At 38.2% G+C, this 16,205-nt stretch overlaps 1 protein-coding gene across 2 annotated transcripts; it reads left to right on the forward strand.

Annotated features, from left to right (window-relative positions):
- Positions 1–71: 71 nt before the first annotated feature.
- Positions 72–12,855, forward strand: LOC127788291 (UPF0481 protein At3g47200-like). 2 transcript variants are annotated; one of them, XM_052316416.1, is made up of 2 exons: positions 72–1,500; positions 12,753–12,855. In XM_052316416.1, exons 1-2 carry the CDS (start codon positions 92–94, stop codon positions 12,754–12,756), a joined length of 1,413 nt encoding a protein of 470 aa, XP_052172376.1. In that variant the 5' UTR covers positions 72–91; the 3' UTR covers positions 12,757–12,855. The 2 variants fall into 2 exon arrangements, with proteins under 2 accessions (XP_052172376.1, XP_052172375.1); XM_052316415.1 differs by lacking the exon at positions 12,753–12,855 and adding an exon at positions 2,004–2,825 and having other exon boundaries at positions 74–1,500.
- Positions 12,856–16,205: the final 3,350 nt, after the last annotated feature.

Below are 16,205 nucleotides of genomic sequence, written 5' to 3' on the forward strand. Positions count from 1 at the left end.
TTTAACAAAGATAAAGGGACTAAGTTACTCCCTAAGATATTTTCTCATTTGGTACTAATTGCAGGGCCAAACCAAGGCAAGCCAACTACATATGGAAAGGACAATTGCGCACCAGCCACTTACAACCAAGTCTTTTCCCCCAAATATCTTTAGTCCCAACCTACCCTTACAATTATCCATACTCCAAGCCATGGCCGCAGTTGAAGTTACCAAGCCTGCAGCAGACTCCTTTGTCGTCCAAATCGACCAACCCCCTTCTCCTCCTACTATTTACAGAGTCCCCCACGATCTTCGCAAGCTCAACGAAAGTGCTTATACCCCTCGCCTCGTCTCCATTGGCCCTCTTCACTGCGAAGATGAACGCTTGATGAACTCACGCGTCAACAAGACCAAGGAGAACTATTGCCTCAAATCACTCATTCGTCGGTCAGCCAAATCGGACGACGACGAAGCAGTGTTGGAAAACCTGGAAAGAGAGTACCGGGAGAAGATGGAGAAGTCGGTTGAGGACTCGGTTGAGGAGGCCAAGAGGTACTACGAAGACGACAAAGCTAAGGCGTTGGTCGACTCAAAGATGCTCTTGGCGGATGCTTGTTTTGTACTGGAACTTCTCTACCGGCGTCATGAGATGGTTTCTGTTCGCAAGATTCCCGAACTTGGGATAGATTGCGTCCGGGCTTACCGCACTGTTCAACGAGACTTGTTGTTATTGGAGAACCAGCTTCCGTTCTTCGTTCTTGAGAAACTCTTCCATCTCACAAAAACTGAAGCCGGTGCCGGAGGGTCTTCTCTTATTGGATGCATATTGGCATTTTTTGGCGATTTGCTCATCACGAAACCAGGGGGCGATGACAAAAATACTATTAAAAATCCATGTCACATCCTCCATCTCCTTCACGTGCACTACCTTCCAGCCGGCGAGCTGAAGGCCGAGCCTCGCTGCCAATTCCTGCAATCTGCTTTAGACCTTGACTATGCGGGTGTCAGGTTCGAATCGAACAAAGCCAGAAGCCCATTCCAGGTCAAATTTGAACCCCCTTCCGGGATCAAACGGTGGTGGTTCTGCAGTGCTTCTTTCAAAATTCCGGCTCTGCATGTTGACGACTCGACCGAGATGATCCTGAGAAACCTCATCGCCTTCGAGCAGTGCTGCTCCGACGTTCAGAGCTATGTTACATCGTATGCCTTCGTCATGGACAGGCTGATCAACACTGCCAAGGACGTGGCCGTGCTCCAAAAGGCTGGGATTATATGTAACTACTTGGGCTCCCATAACGATGCTTCCGATCTGTTCAATAAACTGTTCTCCGAAGTTGCAATTGGGGATTTCTACTTCGCCAAAACATGCAAGGAAGCCCACGAATACAGCAGCCGGCGCTGGCCGAAGGCGGTGGCGTCTCTGAAGCGGAACAACTTTGCGACTCCGTGGGGCTACGTCGCTTTCGGCGTTGCTTTTGTTTTATTCTTCTCGTCGCTGATAACTTCCATCCGCAACCTCAGGTAATCACTTAATTTCTGCAAAAGTTAATTTCCCTTTCTAACTCAACACGACATATATATATATATGTATATATATAGTTCGTCCTCTCTCTCTCTCTCTTTGACTAAGGTTCTTTCCCAAGATTAAGTTAGCATGCAATAATTTGTCATCGGTTTGTTACCAAATTCAAATTAATTATTTTTTTTCGGAAATCCAAATTAATTAGGAAGAGGGTTTGGGAATACATTGGGTTCGAAATCTTATTGGAGGTTTAATAAATTTTATAAAAATATTATTTTAACATTTAATTTTAACATTTATAGTGACATTTTATATTAATATCTTGTATTATATGTCATGTCAATAAAATTTGTAAGGCATAAATGCAAAACGTTAATACAAGTCTCAAATTTAAATATTTAAATAATATTTTTATATATTTTAACGTTTAATAATAACACTAATCATAAATTATAAAGCAGCATGCATTAATCAGTTGATGCATACTCCTCTTCTTGCGCAGAGATTTGTCAAAGTAGTAGGATGTGGAAGAGCTCGCCTGCATTAATGGCAGAAACACCGCAAGCAGGAAATGAATTAGATGAAAATATCTTGAAAGTTTATGGGTTTATTATATATAATATATAAATTTAACGTATCTTGAAAATTAGAAGGTTGGGCTATATGTATGTGTGTGTGTGTGTATATATATATATATGGGTAGGTAGTCCACTATATTTGTGACTTTGGACAGGTGTTTGTGACTACGCATACATGAGATTTGTTTTGTTGCTCAGGTTGAGTTTGACTGATACAAGCATGTAAGAGGTGCCCATGTCCTTATAATCGAACAGCATAAACAAAATATATTTGTATAAGAAATATGGTAATAGCAAGTGTGTATTATATATGCATGTATCTTCGTGTGCCTTTGTCTTGCAGCAACTCAATAGGAGAACAAGTAATCTAGGTCAACTCGTGCTAGGGAGTCAGAGGGATGGAGCCCCTTGGGCTCATCTTAACCTTCTATATATGGAATCAAGACTCAGCTCAAGAAGTACTTATGAATAAGGACATTCTAGTGGAAGCATCGAAATTATCTCTAACCCTCTATCATGGAATCTAATATGAGCTGACACTCCAAGTGCCTTGATACAGCCTCAGTAACAATGCAAAAGGTCCAGTACACAGATCAGGATGTTAAGATCATCAGAGTCAGATCATGTACTCGACATTCTCTTAGTTGAGGATGTAGGCATCTTCCCGAACCACCAAAACCAAAGATTTACTCTCTCAGTTACAGATGTAGGCATCTTATCGAACCGTCGAAACAAAAACATTTATTCGATATGATTGCAGATGTAGGCATCATGTTGAATTGTTGAAACAAAAATATTTATTCGATATAATTGCGGATGTAGGTATCCTACCCAACTGTCAAAACGAAAACATTTATTCGATATGATTGTGGATGTAGGCATCATGCCAAACTATCAAAATAAAAACATTTATTCTATATGATTGCGGATGTAGGCATCTTGCCGAACCGTCGAAACAAAAGGCTTACTCTTCATAGTTGCAGATGTAGGCATCCTACCGAATCGTTGAAATAAAAACATTTATTCGATATGATCATGGATGTAGGCCTTCTATTCGAACCCCCAAAACAAAAACACTTATTCGACATGATCGCGGATGTAAGCATTTCACTGAACCACTGCAACAAAAACATTGCCACTACAAATGTGGACCATGGGCTGAGCCACCAAAAACAAAGGTATTCACCATCACGGACATAGGCATTCGCCAAACCACCAAAATAAAAAATATCCATGGAGTTGCAGACATAGGTGTTTTATCGAACTGGCAAAACAAAAATATTATTCCGATCCGAATGTAAGCATTGCACTCGTTCATTGAATTGCTAAACAAAATAGACTCACGGATGTAAGCATTAGGTCGAACCACATAAAGAAAATAGAGTGCATCAGTGCACGCCCCATGCCATTAGGAAGGACCCCTGTCCTCTCTACTTGGCATTCATCATCACATGGGCACAAGATACGGTATGCGAGATAGTTCCATTGTCTTTGGATGCAAAGATGAAGGTTTCTCTCTCCAATGACATCATCTTTTGCCTTACACAATCGTGCACCAACTAGTGGAAGGAACTGGGGTTTAGGAAAATTTTCTTTTATGCAGGTGCACTAGTACTCACACCCTCTATTGCACTAGGGCGCTTAAGGTTGTGTACTACTTCTTGTCAAATAGACCTTTCCACAAAAGGACTCTATGGAGTTCAACGTTCCTGCTCCCGTTTGGCCTCTGGGAATAGTAGCGACAACTAGGCTAAGATGAGACTGATAGGTAAAACGAGTTCGAGGACTCAGGCACATTGCTCACCCCTAGTTGTAGGTGGCAGTAGTGGTACCTCTTATTGTTGCCAGATGCATGATGATTTATATACTCTGGATATCTATTGGATTTCTATTCATATATATATATATATATATATTGCTGGCTTACCCCTACAAGGTGTGTTGGTTTCTTAAGGTATGGCCACTCATGAGAAGGGTGAATTGAGTATTTAAAATTTTTCTCCCTTTTGATAAATATTATTGATTAATTATTTTCTTTAAGAATATATAAATTATTTTCTTTTAATTAAATTATTGTTATTTAATTTTAAACAAATTAAGATTTTATAACTATGTATATGTGAATTTTGAGATTAATAAATTGCAAGTCACAAGATATAGCAAGAATAAATAAATGAGACACAAGATAATTTATAGTGGTTCGGTGTCTCCACACATATCTACTCTACTCTCCCAAGGTCTCAACTACCCTTAGGGTTCCACTAATTTCACCAAGATTTTCACACTAGCTCACCTTGAAAACTAGATATACTCCTATATTACAATGGGTTCTAGGAAAACCACCAACACCAAGGTTTTCTCCCTGACTTTGTAACGCCCCACTTTTCCAAATACAAAACAACGTGAAATATAAAAAGATATCACCTATGGGCGTTATTGGAAATCCTTTATCAATGGAAGCACGGATCGAACTTGAGTATGCTAAATAGCTAGGATTTCCTCAAGTTTAAATAAAAGTCCATCACGTACCCACACATCAGAAAGTTATAGCAGCTTCACAAATACATCCTTAAGTATCTTAATTGCTATTTACATTACAATATTGGGATTACACGGGTACACAAATAAATCCAACTCTAAATCAGCCAAGCACAACCTCTGAGTCCTTGCTCGCGCTAGAACCTAGAGCCTGAAACACTTGATACTTCTGACAAAGTTGGGACGATGAATGCCCCAGGGGTAAGAAACACCCGAGTTAGATTATTACATCTAAGTGAGTGGTAAGAAAGAAACTATGCATGCAAGAGTAATATGCAGTTTTACCAAGAGACATGTAGAAATAAGAAAAATTACCTAAGATCACAGCTCACCGCAAGAGCACGAGATCCCCTATGATACTCCAACAAATAGCCACAAATACAAATACCGAGATGTATGTGCAATAGGAAAGATTTGCTCAAAGGCAACAAACACATAAGATATAACCTCTCGGCCCCCTTACATAGGCACGAGATATCCTCCTTACTTGCCATGTATGAACCCCGCGGCCCCCTTACACAAGCTCGAGGTAGCCCCCTTACACAGGCCCACGTGGTCAGCCCCCTTACACAGGCTCTCGTGATAGGTCACACACAACAAGCCACCAACTAGCCATAGCCACCAAATGACAAGATCTATGACAAAGCAGAAGGAATATGATCACAAGCCATCGAGTCACCATCATCCTTGCCGGCACTTGTGTGAAACATCTCAGCCTCACCATCATCCTTGTCGGCACTTGTGTGAAACATCTCAGCCTCACCTCTAGGCTAAGCCCCACCTCTAGGCACGTGATCATGGTCCAATCTCTCAGCTTCACCTCTAAGCACGGCCCCACCTCTAGGCACGGGATTGCCCCCCCTCGATCATCGTGATGTTCCCAATAAGCGGCCAACCATCATATACAAGTTCCCGATCCACCAATAGCAACTATCACCAAACAACATGTTGAAGACAAAGCAGAAGGAATATGTACAAACTAAGGAATATCAGGTAGGCATGGCCTCACCTGTAGGCATGGTGCACAAACCAGGAAATATATGATATGCAATCCACAAGCTACGAGCAAGAGTAGTCATGTTTAATCCCATCGACGAACCACAACAATAAACTCTGTGATCAAGCAAAATAGGAAAGAAATGCTCGAAAATAGGGAAACATTAGATGTAAGCATCAACCATCCACAAGTGGAAACCAAGAGTGATCAATAGGAATCAAGGAGCATGCATAAGAACCTCTCACAAATGAAACCAAGAATGATCAAGAGAAAGCATGCACGAGAACCACTCACCTTGATCGTTTCCCTTCGACATCACTATTTACAGCCCGATTTCGAGCACTAGGGGTTGTTCTGCAGAAATCATGCATTTAGGTGAAGCAAAAATTAAATATTTCTACATGAGAATTGTAGATAATTAAATTAGGAGAACAACGGTGAAAATTTTAGGCCAATCGGAGTCCGGATGCGCCCTCACACGCCCCCGGAAGGGTGGCCACCCACTGCCCCTTCTCTATTTTGCAACCCAAAATTAAAACGGCCATCTCTTGCTCATTTTTTATCCGATTCGCTCTCCGTTTGAACCTACGAACTCCTTTTTTCATGATCTACGATCCTACAGAAAGAAAATTAGCTTACCTTTTCAGTTTCCTTTTTGATTTGGTAGTTTTCCAGCCAGGTCTCTCTTTTCCTTTCTTCTTTGGTTTTTCTTTCCTTTTTCTTACACTTGCTTTCTTTCCTCTTTCCTTAGCTTCTCGTGGCCTAAATTCCTTCCCTTTATATATCCTTTAAATACCCAAATTCTTAAGATTTTACTTGGCCACCAAGTTGCTCATTTTCCAACCAAGTAATCATCACACTTTGAAAATTTTCCAATCTTCTCAAGCAAGCTTCCACTTCCTCCAATCCTAAGCTTCCAACTACACTTTCAAGATAAGCCTTACCATCCTCTTTCCTTGCAAGCAACTCCTAGCCAATCCTAATTCTCCAAGTTTAGACTTTAGGGTAAAAATCAATCATGACATCCTTTGATTTTGATTTCATCTTCTCCTTCAAGCTTTTACTTCCTTCCAATCAATCTCCCTTTCACATGGCTTTCATGATAAGAACACTCAAGGACCCTTATCTCTTCTCTTCCAAACCACTCATAGCCTTCCAACTCATGCCACTTAAGACTTTTGGGGTAAGAATCAATCATTACTTCCTTTGAATATTTTTTACTTTGATTGTATCTTCCAAAGCAAGCTTCTCCTTTCTTCCAATCTCCAAATACTCCTTCACGTGGCTTTAGGATAAGTTCTATCATTCTCTTCTTTTGCAAGCCAAATACAAATCTTCCAAGTCAAGTCTTCCAAGTTAAGCCATTCCAAGACTTATTTACTTTTGACTTTAAGGGTAAAAGTAATTATTATCATCATAAGCTTTAGGACTTTTAGGGATAATCCTCCAATCCCATCTTTCCAACTCAAGCCTTCTTGAATAAGCATTTATCATTGCAAATATTCTTATTTGTTAGAGAAGTTATCCTTTGATATTTGCATTTAAGTCCCTAAAACCATTTCATTTACACTTAAATTCAAAATTTCCATTAAAACACTTTATTGCATTATCCAACTTCTACATTAAATTTTTGGGGTATTACAAACTTACCTTGGAAACTAGATTCACCTAGATTTTAATGATTCTAGGAAACCTATACAATCCACAATAATAATTTAATTGTTCACAAATAATTGTCCACACTTGGACACAAATAAGCAGTTCAGTACAAAATATATAAGACAATAATATTTAAATAAATAAATAAACGATGACCTCAGTTTGAATGGAGAATATTGAATTCGACTTTGTGATCTGTTTTTCTCCTCTTGTCTTGTGGCTCTTCGATGCATGTGCAATGAATCTTTAAGAGCTTTGTAATGCATGGAAATTAGCTGTAGAGCTTTTGGGAGCTTTGAGTGCTTTAGATAGGCAACGGTAATGTGCATTGTAGCAACGATAATGTGTATACACTACAAAAAAATCGGCATTTAGCGGTGATTTTTTTTGCATTTAGCGGTAATTTTTTTAACTGCCGCTAAATAATTTAGCGGTGATTTTCAAAACTGCCACTAATTCAGTCGTCGCGGAGCGTTTAGCAGTGACTTCCAGCAACCGCTGGAATAACCGCCACTAATTTTAAATTTTGCAGCAGTTTTAGAAACCGCCACTAAATAAGTGATTTAGCGGCGGTTTTGAAACCGCCGCTAAAAATTTTAAAAAAATTAAATTTTTAATTTTAGCTGCGGTTTCAAAACCGTCGCAAAAATTAATAAAAATAAATAAATTTTTAATTTTAGTAGCGGTTTCAAAACCATAAAATTAATAAAAAAAATTAAATTTTTAATTTTAGCGGCAGTTTCAAAACCGCAGCTAAATATTATAATTTTTAATTTTAATTTATTTTTTTTTAATTTTGTGGCGATTTCTCAAAAACCGCCGTGAAACATAATTTAATTTTTTTATTATTTAATTATTTTTTAAATTTAGCTACGAGTTTTTGGAAACCGTCGCAAAAAAACATGTTTTATTGAATTTTGTGGCGGTTTTATGAAACCGCTCAAAATTTTAAAAAAATCGCTGTAAAAATCATATTTTGCGACGGTTTCAAAACCGCCGCAAAACACCATGTTTTGCGGCTATTTTTAAAACCGCCGCAAAAAATCAATTTTTTTATAGTGGTACTATAGCAACGATCAAAATTCTAACCGTTAGAGGGGTATTGTAGCGTCACTGTAGCGGTACTGTAACAACTTTTGTCCAACTTTCGCAAAATTATCTTTTATATTTTTTTAGAAATACTTTGAAAAATAACATTTTTGAAAATACATACACTTATGTAGAAAATGTTTAATAAATTAAATTAAAAAATATATTTTTAATAGAAAATAATATTTTTGGTAATACACATGTTATGAGAAATATTTTATAAATTAATTAAACATAATTCGATACTATAATTAATATATTTAATAAAAATTCTCTTTTTGTTAATCATCAAAACTTAATTAATATAAGTACGTTGGCTCAACAAGGTGGGATAGATCAGCACCCCCCAAAATAATTAAAATATTTTTGAACTCTCCCTTAATTTTATACTATAAGCTCCCTCTATCAAAAATACTAGTAGCATAAAAGTATTTTTGATATAACTTAATAGATAAAATATTTTTTTTAAAAGTTTTAAGGAGCAAACCTGATTTCCAAATCTGATTGCCTTGATTGCACCTACTTGTCTTGAATGCCTAAATTGATTTCCTATCTCTCAAATATACAATTTCCTTACCTCAATAAATAAGAAAAATTTATCATACATTCTTCTCTCCCATACAAAAATATTTACAATTTAAATTATAAGTCACTCTCATACATAAATTTTCATTCTTCTCTCTTTTTGTCATAATCAAAAAGTCATTGTGAGTTGAGAGAATAAAGATATATAATAATACAGCTCATGAAAGAAATATATCGAGCATAATCCACAATATCGAGCATAATCTAAGATTACACAACATCAAAGAAAGTAATCATAGAATAGTCAAGGGATACAATAGCATTACAAAATCTACAAAGCATTAATCTAAGTCACCCATGTTGATAGATTTGGATTTCGTCGATGCTCACTGCCGATAATGGTTGCCGAAGACAACAGATCCAAGTTCATCGATATCACCTAGGAATGGCCACTGGCCGCTGCTAGTTTCGACTGGGTAATGTTGCGAACTAATCTCTTGATGAAAATAAGGAAATGACACATTTTCTTCTTGGATGACTGGGTTTTTAAAATTCCAAATAAGGTTTGGATCATCCACGAGGAAAGATCCATTATCATAATATGGGTTTAAATTAGTTTCTGGTTGAAACCAATTTTGAACATTAAGAGAGTTTACATAAAAGTTTGCAAATAGTAATTCCTCCAATAAAGCTAAATGAAATTGAAGATTGACGATCTACTGTTGGAGGGAAAAAATGTAGGAGACACAACAGTAAATAGGATCTTGAAGCCTAGCTTGAGCTTCATACAAAAGTGTAGTGACAACCCCATAACGGTCACTAACCGGAAGCTGGGCCAAGAGTTTTAAGGCATTACTGGCACCAAAAACCTTATGGATATCTGCCAAATCAGTAGGTCATTCTTCATGGCAGAAGAAAGGGGCAAAGACGCAGATTGGGTACATTTTATTTTTAATACTTTGCAGGGACCGCACAAAGAACCGAGTGCTGACATGATCTTCTAGTTATTTTTTAATTTTATTTTATTTTTAATTTATTATTTTTTTAATTTTTAATTTTTTTAATTTTAATTAATTATTAATTATTATTATTATTATTATTATTATTTAAAAAACAGTGACTTATAACTGTTTTTATGGTTTTGATTAACAGAGGTGAGAGGGCGAGGGTGAGAGCGAAGGTGAGAGCAAGAGAGCTAGGACGAGAGCAAGACAAAGCAGTTAGAGGAGAGAGAGGCAGCAAGCGATGAAGCACCAAGAGGAGAGAGTGAGAGCAAGGGAGAAACCAGGTGTGACGAAGTGAGAGAGGCAAGGCAATGATCAAATCAATGAGAGGGAGGGAATTTGAGGGCTGAAGGTTTGGAGGATTTGAGGGCTGGGGATAATGGAGCTCACCGTGAAACCCTAACAAGAACAAACAAACACAAACACAAAGACGAAAAAAATTTAATAACGAAGAACTTTAACAACCCGTTAATGGGCCTAGATGTTATGGGTATTTTATTTTTGAGCATTGGAAATTTTTTCCCTGTTAAATTAAATGTTAAGAAATATTTTTATGTGGAAAAATTTATGTAAATAAATTAAGAATTAAATTAATGGATTGGGCTTTGGAAGCTTTAGTTGAGCCAAGTGGAGATTTTGTATATATTAATTTTTGAAATATTGTGAATGCCCATTGGGCTTAAAATTATGTTGAGGCCTTTGAGTGGGCTAATGGAAATGGGCCATTAGATTTAATCGGGCCAATGAGTTGGGCTTGGGCCCATGTATTTATATGAGTAGACTTTTTGGAATGGGGCTTAGGCCCATGTGTATAATAATGAGAGAGGGAATTAAATAAATGGAATTATATATATATTTTTGTATTTTCTTGATTAAAAGAAAATAAGAAAGAAAATGCAAAATGCAAAGTGACCAAATGGTCCTTGCTTTATTAAGAAAGGAAAGGGCAATGTTGTAAATTGCATAATGGAGTGAATAAAGAAATTGGAAAGAAAAGGGAATTAAATGAGAAATGTCCATTAGGGGCTTGGATATTTGTGTGTGTGTGTTTTATGTGAAGGGTATTATGGTAAAAGCAAGGGGAGAGTGGTTGGAAAACCATTCCTTCCCTTTCACCTCTCCATGCCTCTTTGTTTAATTGCCTTCTTCTTCATCTCCCAATTCCTCTCTCTCTCTCGTGGCTTCCCTTTCTCCTTCTTCTTCTTATTTTTCCTTCCTTCTTCTTCTCCATTTTTGATATCCATTGAAGCTTGAAGTGAAGTTGTAGCTGGGTGCATTCTTCTTCTTGGATATTTCTTCATCAAAGGCAAGTTCTCCTTGCACTCTTGGTTTCTTTTGTGCAAGCTTGTCCTTCTTGTTTATTATGATGTCAAAATGCTTCATGACTTGTTATCTTCTCATGGTTAAAAGTATTGTTGGTATCAGTTGTATATTTTCGCCATTTTTTTCCTTTGATCCGTATGTTGCGTATTGTTATGTCAAGCCTTCGTTGGGTCTTTTTGATGGTTTCGTTGGGATTTGTTCACCCCATTCTTCCTTCAAGGAATGACTATGGTGGGTTAAGAAGCTAGAATGGGAGTTTTGGAGAGTTTGGTGGCCATTTTGAGTGTTTTTGGTGGGTTTTTAGCCCCTTTTTGTGCGTTCTCGGCCAAGTCGACTCGAGCCAAGTCGACTCGGCCGCGGTTTTGACTACTCTGCGCATGCTTCGCTTTTTCGGCCATAACTTTTGATGTAGAAGTCAGAATTTGTGATCCGTTTGAAACGTCATAAACTAGATTTCGAGAGATTTAATTTGATATATAATATGATATATTTTGGTGATAATGTGAGTGGGAAAAGGCTTTCCTTAATCCAAATTAAGCATAATTGTTAATCTAAGTTGTTATTAATTGTTTTCTCTAGCATCACTCAACCCTCCAAAATGCTAGGAGGTGATTGAAGATATGCCTATGTGCATGCATGGGCTCATGAGTGAATATGTTATTGGCATGTTTAAATGTGCATGATGTGTACATTTCTATAATAGAGCATGTATGATTTACTTATGTGAGATTCCATGAACATTGCATGGCATTACAATTTGCGCCCTATTGCTATTATTTTGGCTTGGTGGCTATGTTCAGCAAATAGGGAAAGAAAATGATATCCTAAAGAGCGCATGACGCGGGTGAGATGGCCATAAACCCGATAGGCAATGCTCGAGCCAATGAGTGGCAAATCGATTTTGTATATATATGTATGCATTCATGCATGTGAATAAATAGCTTTGAGAGCTAATGTGAATAAAGGGCTTGAGAGCCAATGTGAAGTATGAAGATTTATATATTCATGAGGAATGAATCAATGCATAAAATGCATAATGGCAATGGCATTGGAATGATTTTATTGATGGGAATTAAATGGGAAATGCTACCGTATTTGGAAAGTCAGATCTATTCCACTTGGGATTTTTCCATGCCTTAACCCTATTGCTTCATTGTTGTAGCATATGGATGCTCATATAATGGTTTTATAAATGAGAATTGAATTATGGGTTTAAATTGTATTGGGGATTCGAGTGTACTCTATTTTGTATCCATCCCTTCATTCGTGCTTCCGGTATTATATATATATATATGTTTACTTGTCGAGCCTTATGGCTCACTTTGAAATATGGGTTTGATGATCCATAAGCAAGTGTATTCCTTGAGGATGTTATTGTCCAGTCCAGAAGGCATGAAACCAATAGGTATCTGGATGTTGGGTAATGGTTTTCTTTGGCTCTGAATTATTCATGCCTTCATATATCGTTCTATGGATTCTTTCCTTTGCTATATACTTGTTGAGCCTTGTGGCTCACGTTATTTCTTTTGTCATTTCAGGTAATGGAAGATAGATATTTGTGGGGCGTGTTCAAATTAGTTGTGTATAGAGATGTCCCGGCCTCAAAGATTCGTGGGTGTATGTTGAGGGCAAGAAATAAAGGGTTCATTTTATTTTAAAGCCTGAGTGCCCTTTTACTTTGAAAATGTATGGGCAGTAAGCCTAAGATGATAATGTACTGAATGATATGTAATTTATTATGGCTCCTATTGTTAGTAAGAAAATTTGGAAAAGAAATTTCTTGAAAATTTTGAGTATCTATATCCATCCTTAATGGACCTTCTCTAGAACTTCCTGTGCTAGCGGGAAAATCCGGAAGCGAGCCTTGACAGCTTGGTATCAGAGCAAATGTTGGGACGAAATGAGTCTCTGTACACATAGGAATGTCGGGTAAGGATAGGGCTATGTTTAGTAGTCCAAATTGAAAATTTCAAATTTAAAATGATATTTAAAAGTAGTCAGTTGTGAAGGAAATAATTGTTCATAGGGGAAGGCCGTCGACTCAAGGTCGAGGTCAGGGAACCCCATTATTTGCACCAGTTACTCTAGATGAGTCTACCGAGGATATATGCATGAAATAAAAAATAATCGAGTGGGGCATCGTGGCAAAAATGGTAAGTGAAGTCTGGAATGAGGTCCGTTTGTAAAGAGCGATCATGATCTTATGTGGTGATCCAAATCCATGAGGTGTTAAATTGGAGCTAATTTCTCGATGAGATAAGGGAATAGAAGAACTTCGGGTCTATTGAATTTGTGTGAGGAAAGCCAAGAGGTGGCACAATAAGAGGTGGGGACCACCTTCTTAGCTAAGTATGCTTGAATGAGTGATCGTCAAGGCAGAGAAAGCTATCTAGCTTTAGAGAAGCCTATGTGTGGAGATTCAGCATGCAATGGTTGTCACCCTCAACATGGATTACCCTCGCGATAGTATAGATGCCCTATGCAATGGTAAGTGGAAGGAAGGAGTTAAGATTATGGAAAGTGGCCTCAAGGGGGCCCTACTACTGTAGTGGCCATGCAATGCATCATTAGAATGACAACCCTTAGAATTCATTATAGCGACTGCTAGATCAGATGTATTCATTCTCAGAGTGGTCATCAGGGCCACCGACCCAACTCTGTTGTTATGTTGCCTTAGTATAGAGGAGAAAGTCCAAGAGGTCAGAGATGAAGAATGGAACAGAGGCATACAGGGCCCAATTTGCAAGTAGTAATTTTCCTGTTAGTATTATCTCAAGCTGGCGCAATGCCAGGACTGATGGACCCCATGTGTAGAGGAGTATAATTGTGATTATAGCAGTTGGAGAAGGAAGAGATTGATACCCTCTAAAGCAATCTCACCCTATGAGAGATGAGTAATGGCGTGTCGCATTTTACGACATCTGAGGTGGCGAAGGTAAGTTTTATCCCTATGCTCAGGGAGTTGTTGCTCCTTTATGTATGAATGTGTCAAGGGTTGGTGGAAGATAGGTGACGAATGATTAGTTGTTACAAGTTAGGGTGCACCACTAAGAGCTCTTTGGCAAGTTGGGCCATGTTCCGTGCCAAGGAAAGTGGGAAGAGCGTTACATAACTTTTAAAGAAGAAATTGCCCTAGTGGTGAAGCGAGGGAAGAACTAAGTTGGGATTATATGAAAAGCACATGTCATTACCTGCCTGAATTATTGGTTTGGGTTTAGGACGAAGGTGTACACAGTGAATTAAAGGAGAAAGAAAGAGTAAGGACTTCCATACGAACGCACGCGTACATATATATGTAAAACCTAGACAAAGCTAGATCATATAAAAATATAATGCGATTCTATAGGCTAATGAGAAGCTAAGGGGAAGAAAATAATAAGAAGAAAGCCTATTTTAGCATAGCAGCGGTTGACTGATGGTAAGGAGCTATCAACCGGTCGCAAACGGTCACCCGTTTCCTTTCGTCTATCGACTGTGTTTTTGCTGAGTGTGATTTTCTAAAACCATTAAAATAGTAATGCGGTTAATATATACAGGTATGTATGTGTAATAATATTTGATGTGTGGTATAAATGTATGTTAATAGCTCTTAGATAATCCTGGATAAGTTCATAAAGAGAGGAGGAAATATGGCAGTGTAGTGGCGTGCATGAATGGTGGTATTTGAACTAAGAGACCATGACTAATAAGAACCTTGCCAGAAGTGGATGACTTATGGGAACAGTTGTTGCAGTGAGACATTTTCCAAGATGGTCATGTGGTCCAAATGGTATCAGTGAATGATGAGACAGGGAAGTAAGTCATCTCAAAATCAATATTATAGTTCATCGATGATATATGGGATATACTCGCCGAGTAAAGAGACTCACCAAGAGTATTTAAGGATTGTTTTGACCAAGTTGGAAAATCGCAAAGGTATGCTATGAGTAGCAAATGCGAATTTCGATCAAAGGAAGTAGTCCTTCTGTGGATCTTGCCAAGGTTTGAGTGGTAGAGAAGTGATCACCATTTATGATCATTGCAAAGATAAGGAGTCTCTTAGACAACAAGGTGTGCAATTGGTTGTTAAAGAGAGATTTTGAGCATCGCTGCTCTATTGTCTAGAATGATTTGGAAAACGAGTTAACTTATTGGGAAAGACCTTCTATAGAAAGGTTTCCAAAACTTAAACATCGAATGGTATAGGCTTTGATATTGATTATATCTATGGGCCTGAAGAACACTTAGCGTCATGCCTCGAAGTCTAAGTGGAAGCCCAATGTTGTGTCTCATCTGCAGTTGCCAAGCAAACTGTAGGAATGATGCAGTCATTGGAGAATATTGTATATGAGATGTCTATCTCTTCTCCTAAGGGAAGACTCATTATGCCTTATGCGTGTATGAAGGTGCAGTCAGATTTGATTGAGCAGATTCGGGGTCAGGGACCTAGAGCTCATATCATAGTAGATTCGAAGAGATTCGTGCTCAATCAAGGAAATGATGGGTTATTGATGTTTTAGGGGCGGGCTTGCATTCCTAATAATGCCAAGGTTAGGCAAGAGATTTTATCTAAAGCCCTTAAGTCCCATTACACCATCCATCTTGGTGCAACAAAGATGTATCAGAATCTCCAACGACAGTTTTTGTGGGACGGCATGAACTGTGAGGTAGCTAAATTTGTTTCGGGTTGCATAGTGTGCCAGCAAGTCAAAATGGAACATCAGAAGCCTATGGGCCTATTGCAGTTCTTGTCCATTCCAGAGTGGAAGTGTAATAATATTTTCATAGACTTTGAAACAGGGTTGCCTATAGCGACGAGGGGAATGATGTTATTTGGGTGATAGTCGGCAGGTTGACGACATCGACCCACTTATCGTTTATTAAAAAGATCGATCCTTTGAGTCGTTTGGCGAAGATATATATAGAGGAGGTTATTAGATTGCATGGCATTCCAGCGAGTATTGTATCGGATCGGGATCCCCGATTTACCTTGCGCTTTTGAGGAGCATTGC

This window comes from Diospyros lotus, chromosome 13, assembly GCF_014633365.1.
Source record: "Diospyros lotus cultivar Yz01 chromosome 13, ASM1463336v1, whole genome shotgun sequence".
NCBI lineage: Eukaryota > Viridiplantae > Streptophyta > Magnoliopsida > Ericales > Ebenaceae > Diospyros > Diospyros lotus.

What these genes read in the sequence shown, in the direction of transcription:
- LOC127788291 (XM_052316415.1), top strand. Translation starts at nt 92, where the DNA reads ATGGAAAGGACAATTGCGCACCAGCCACTTACAACCAAGTCTTTTCCC.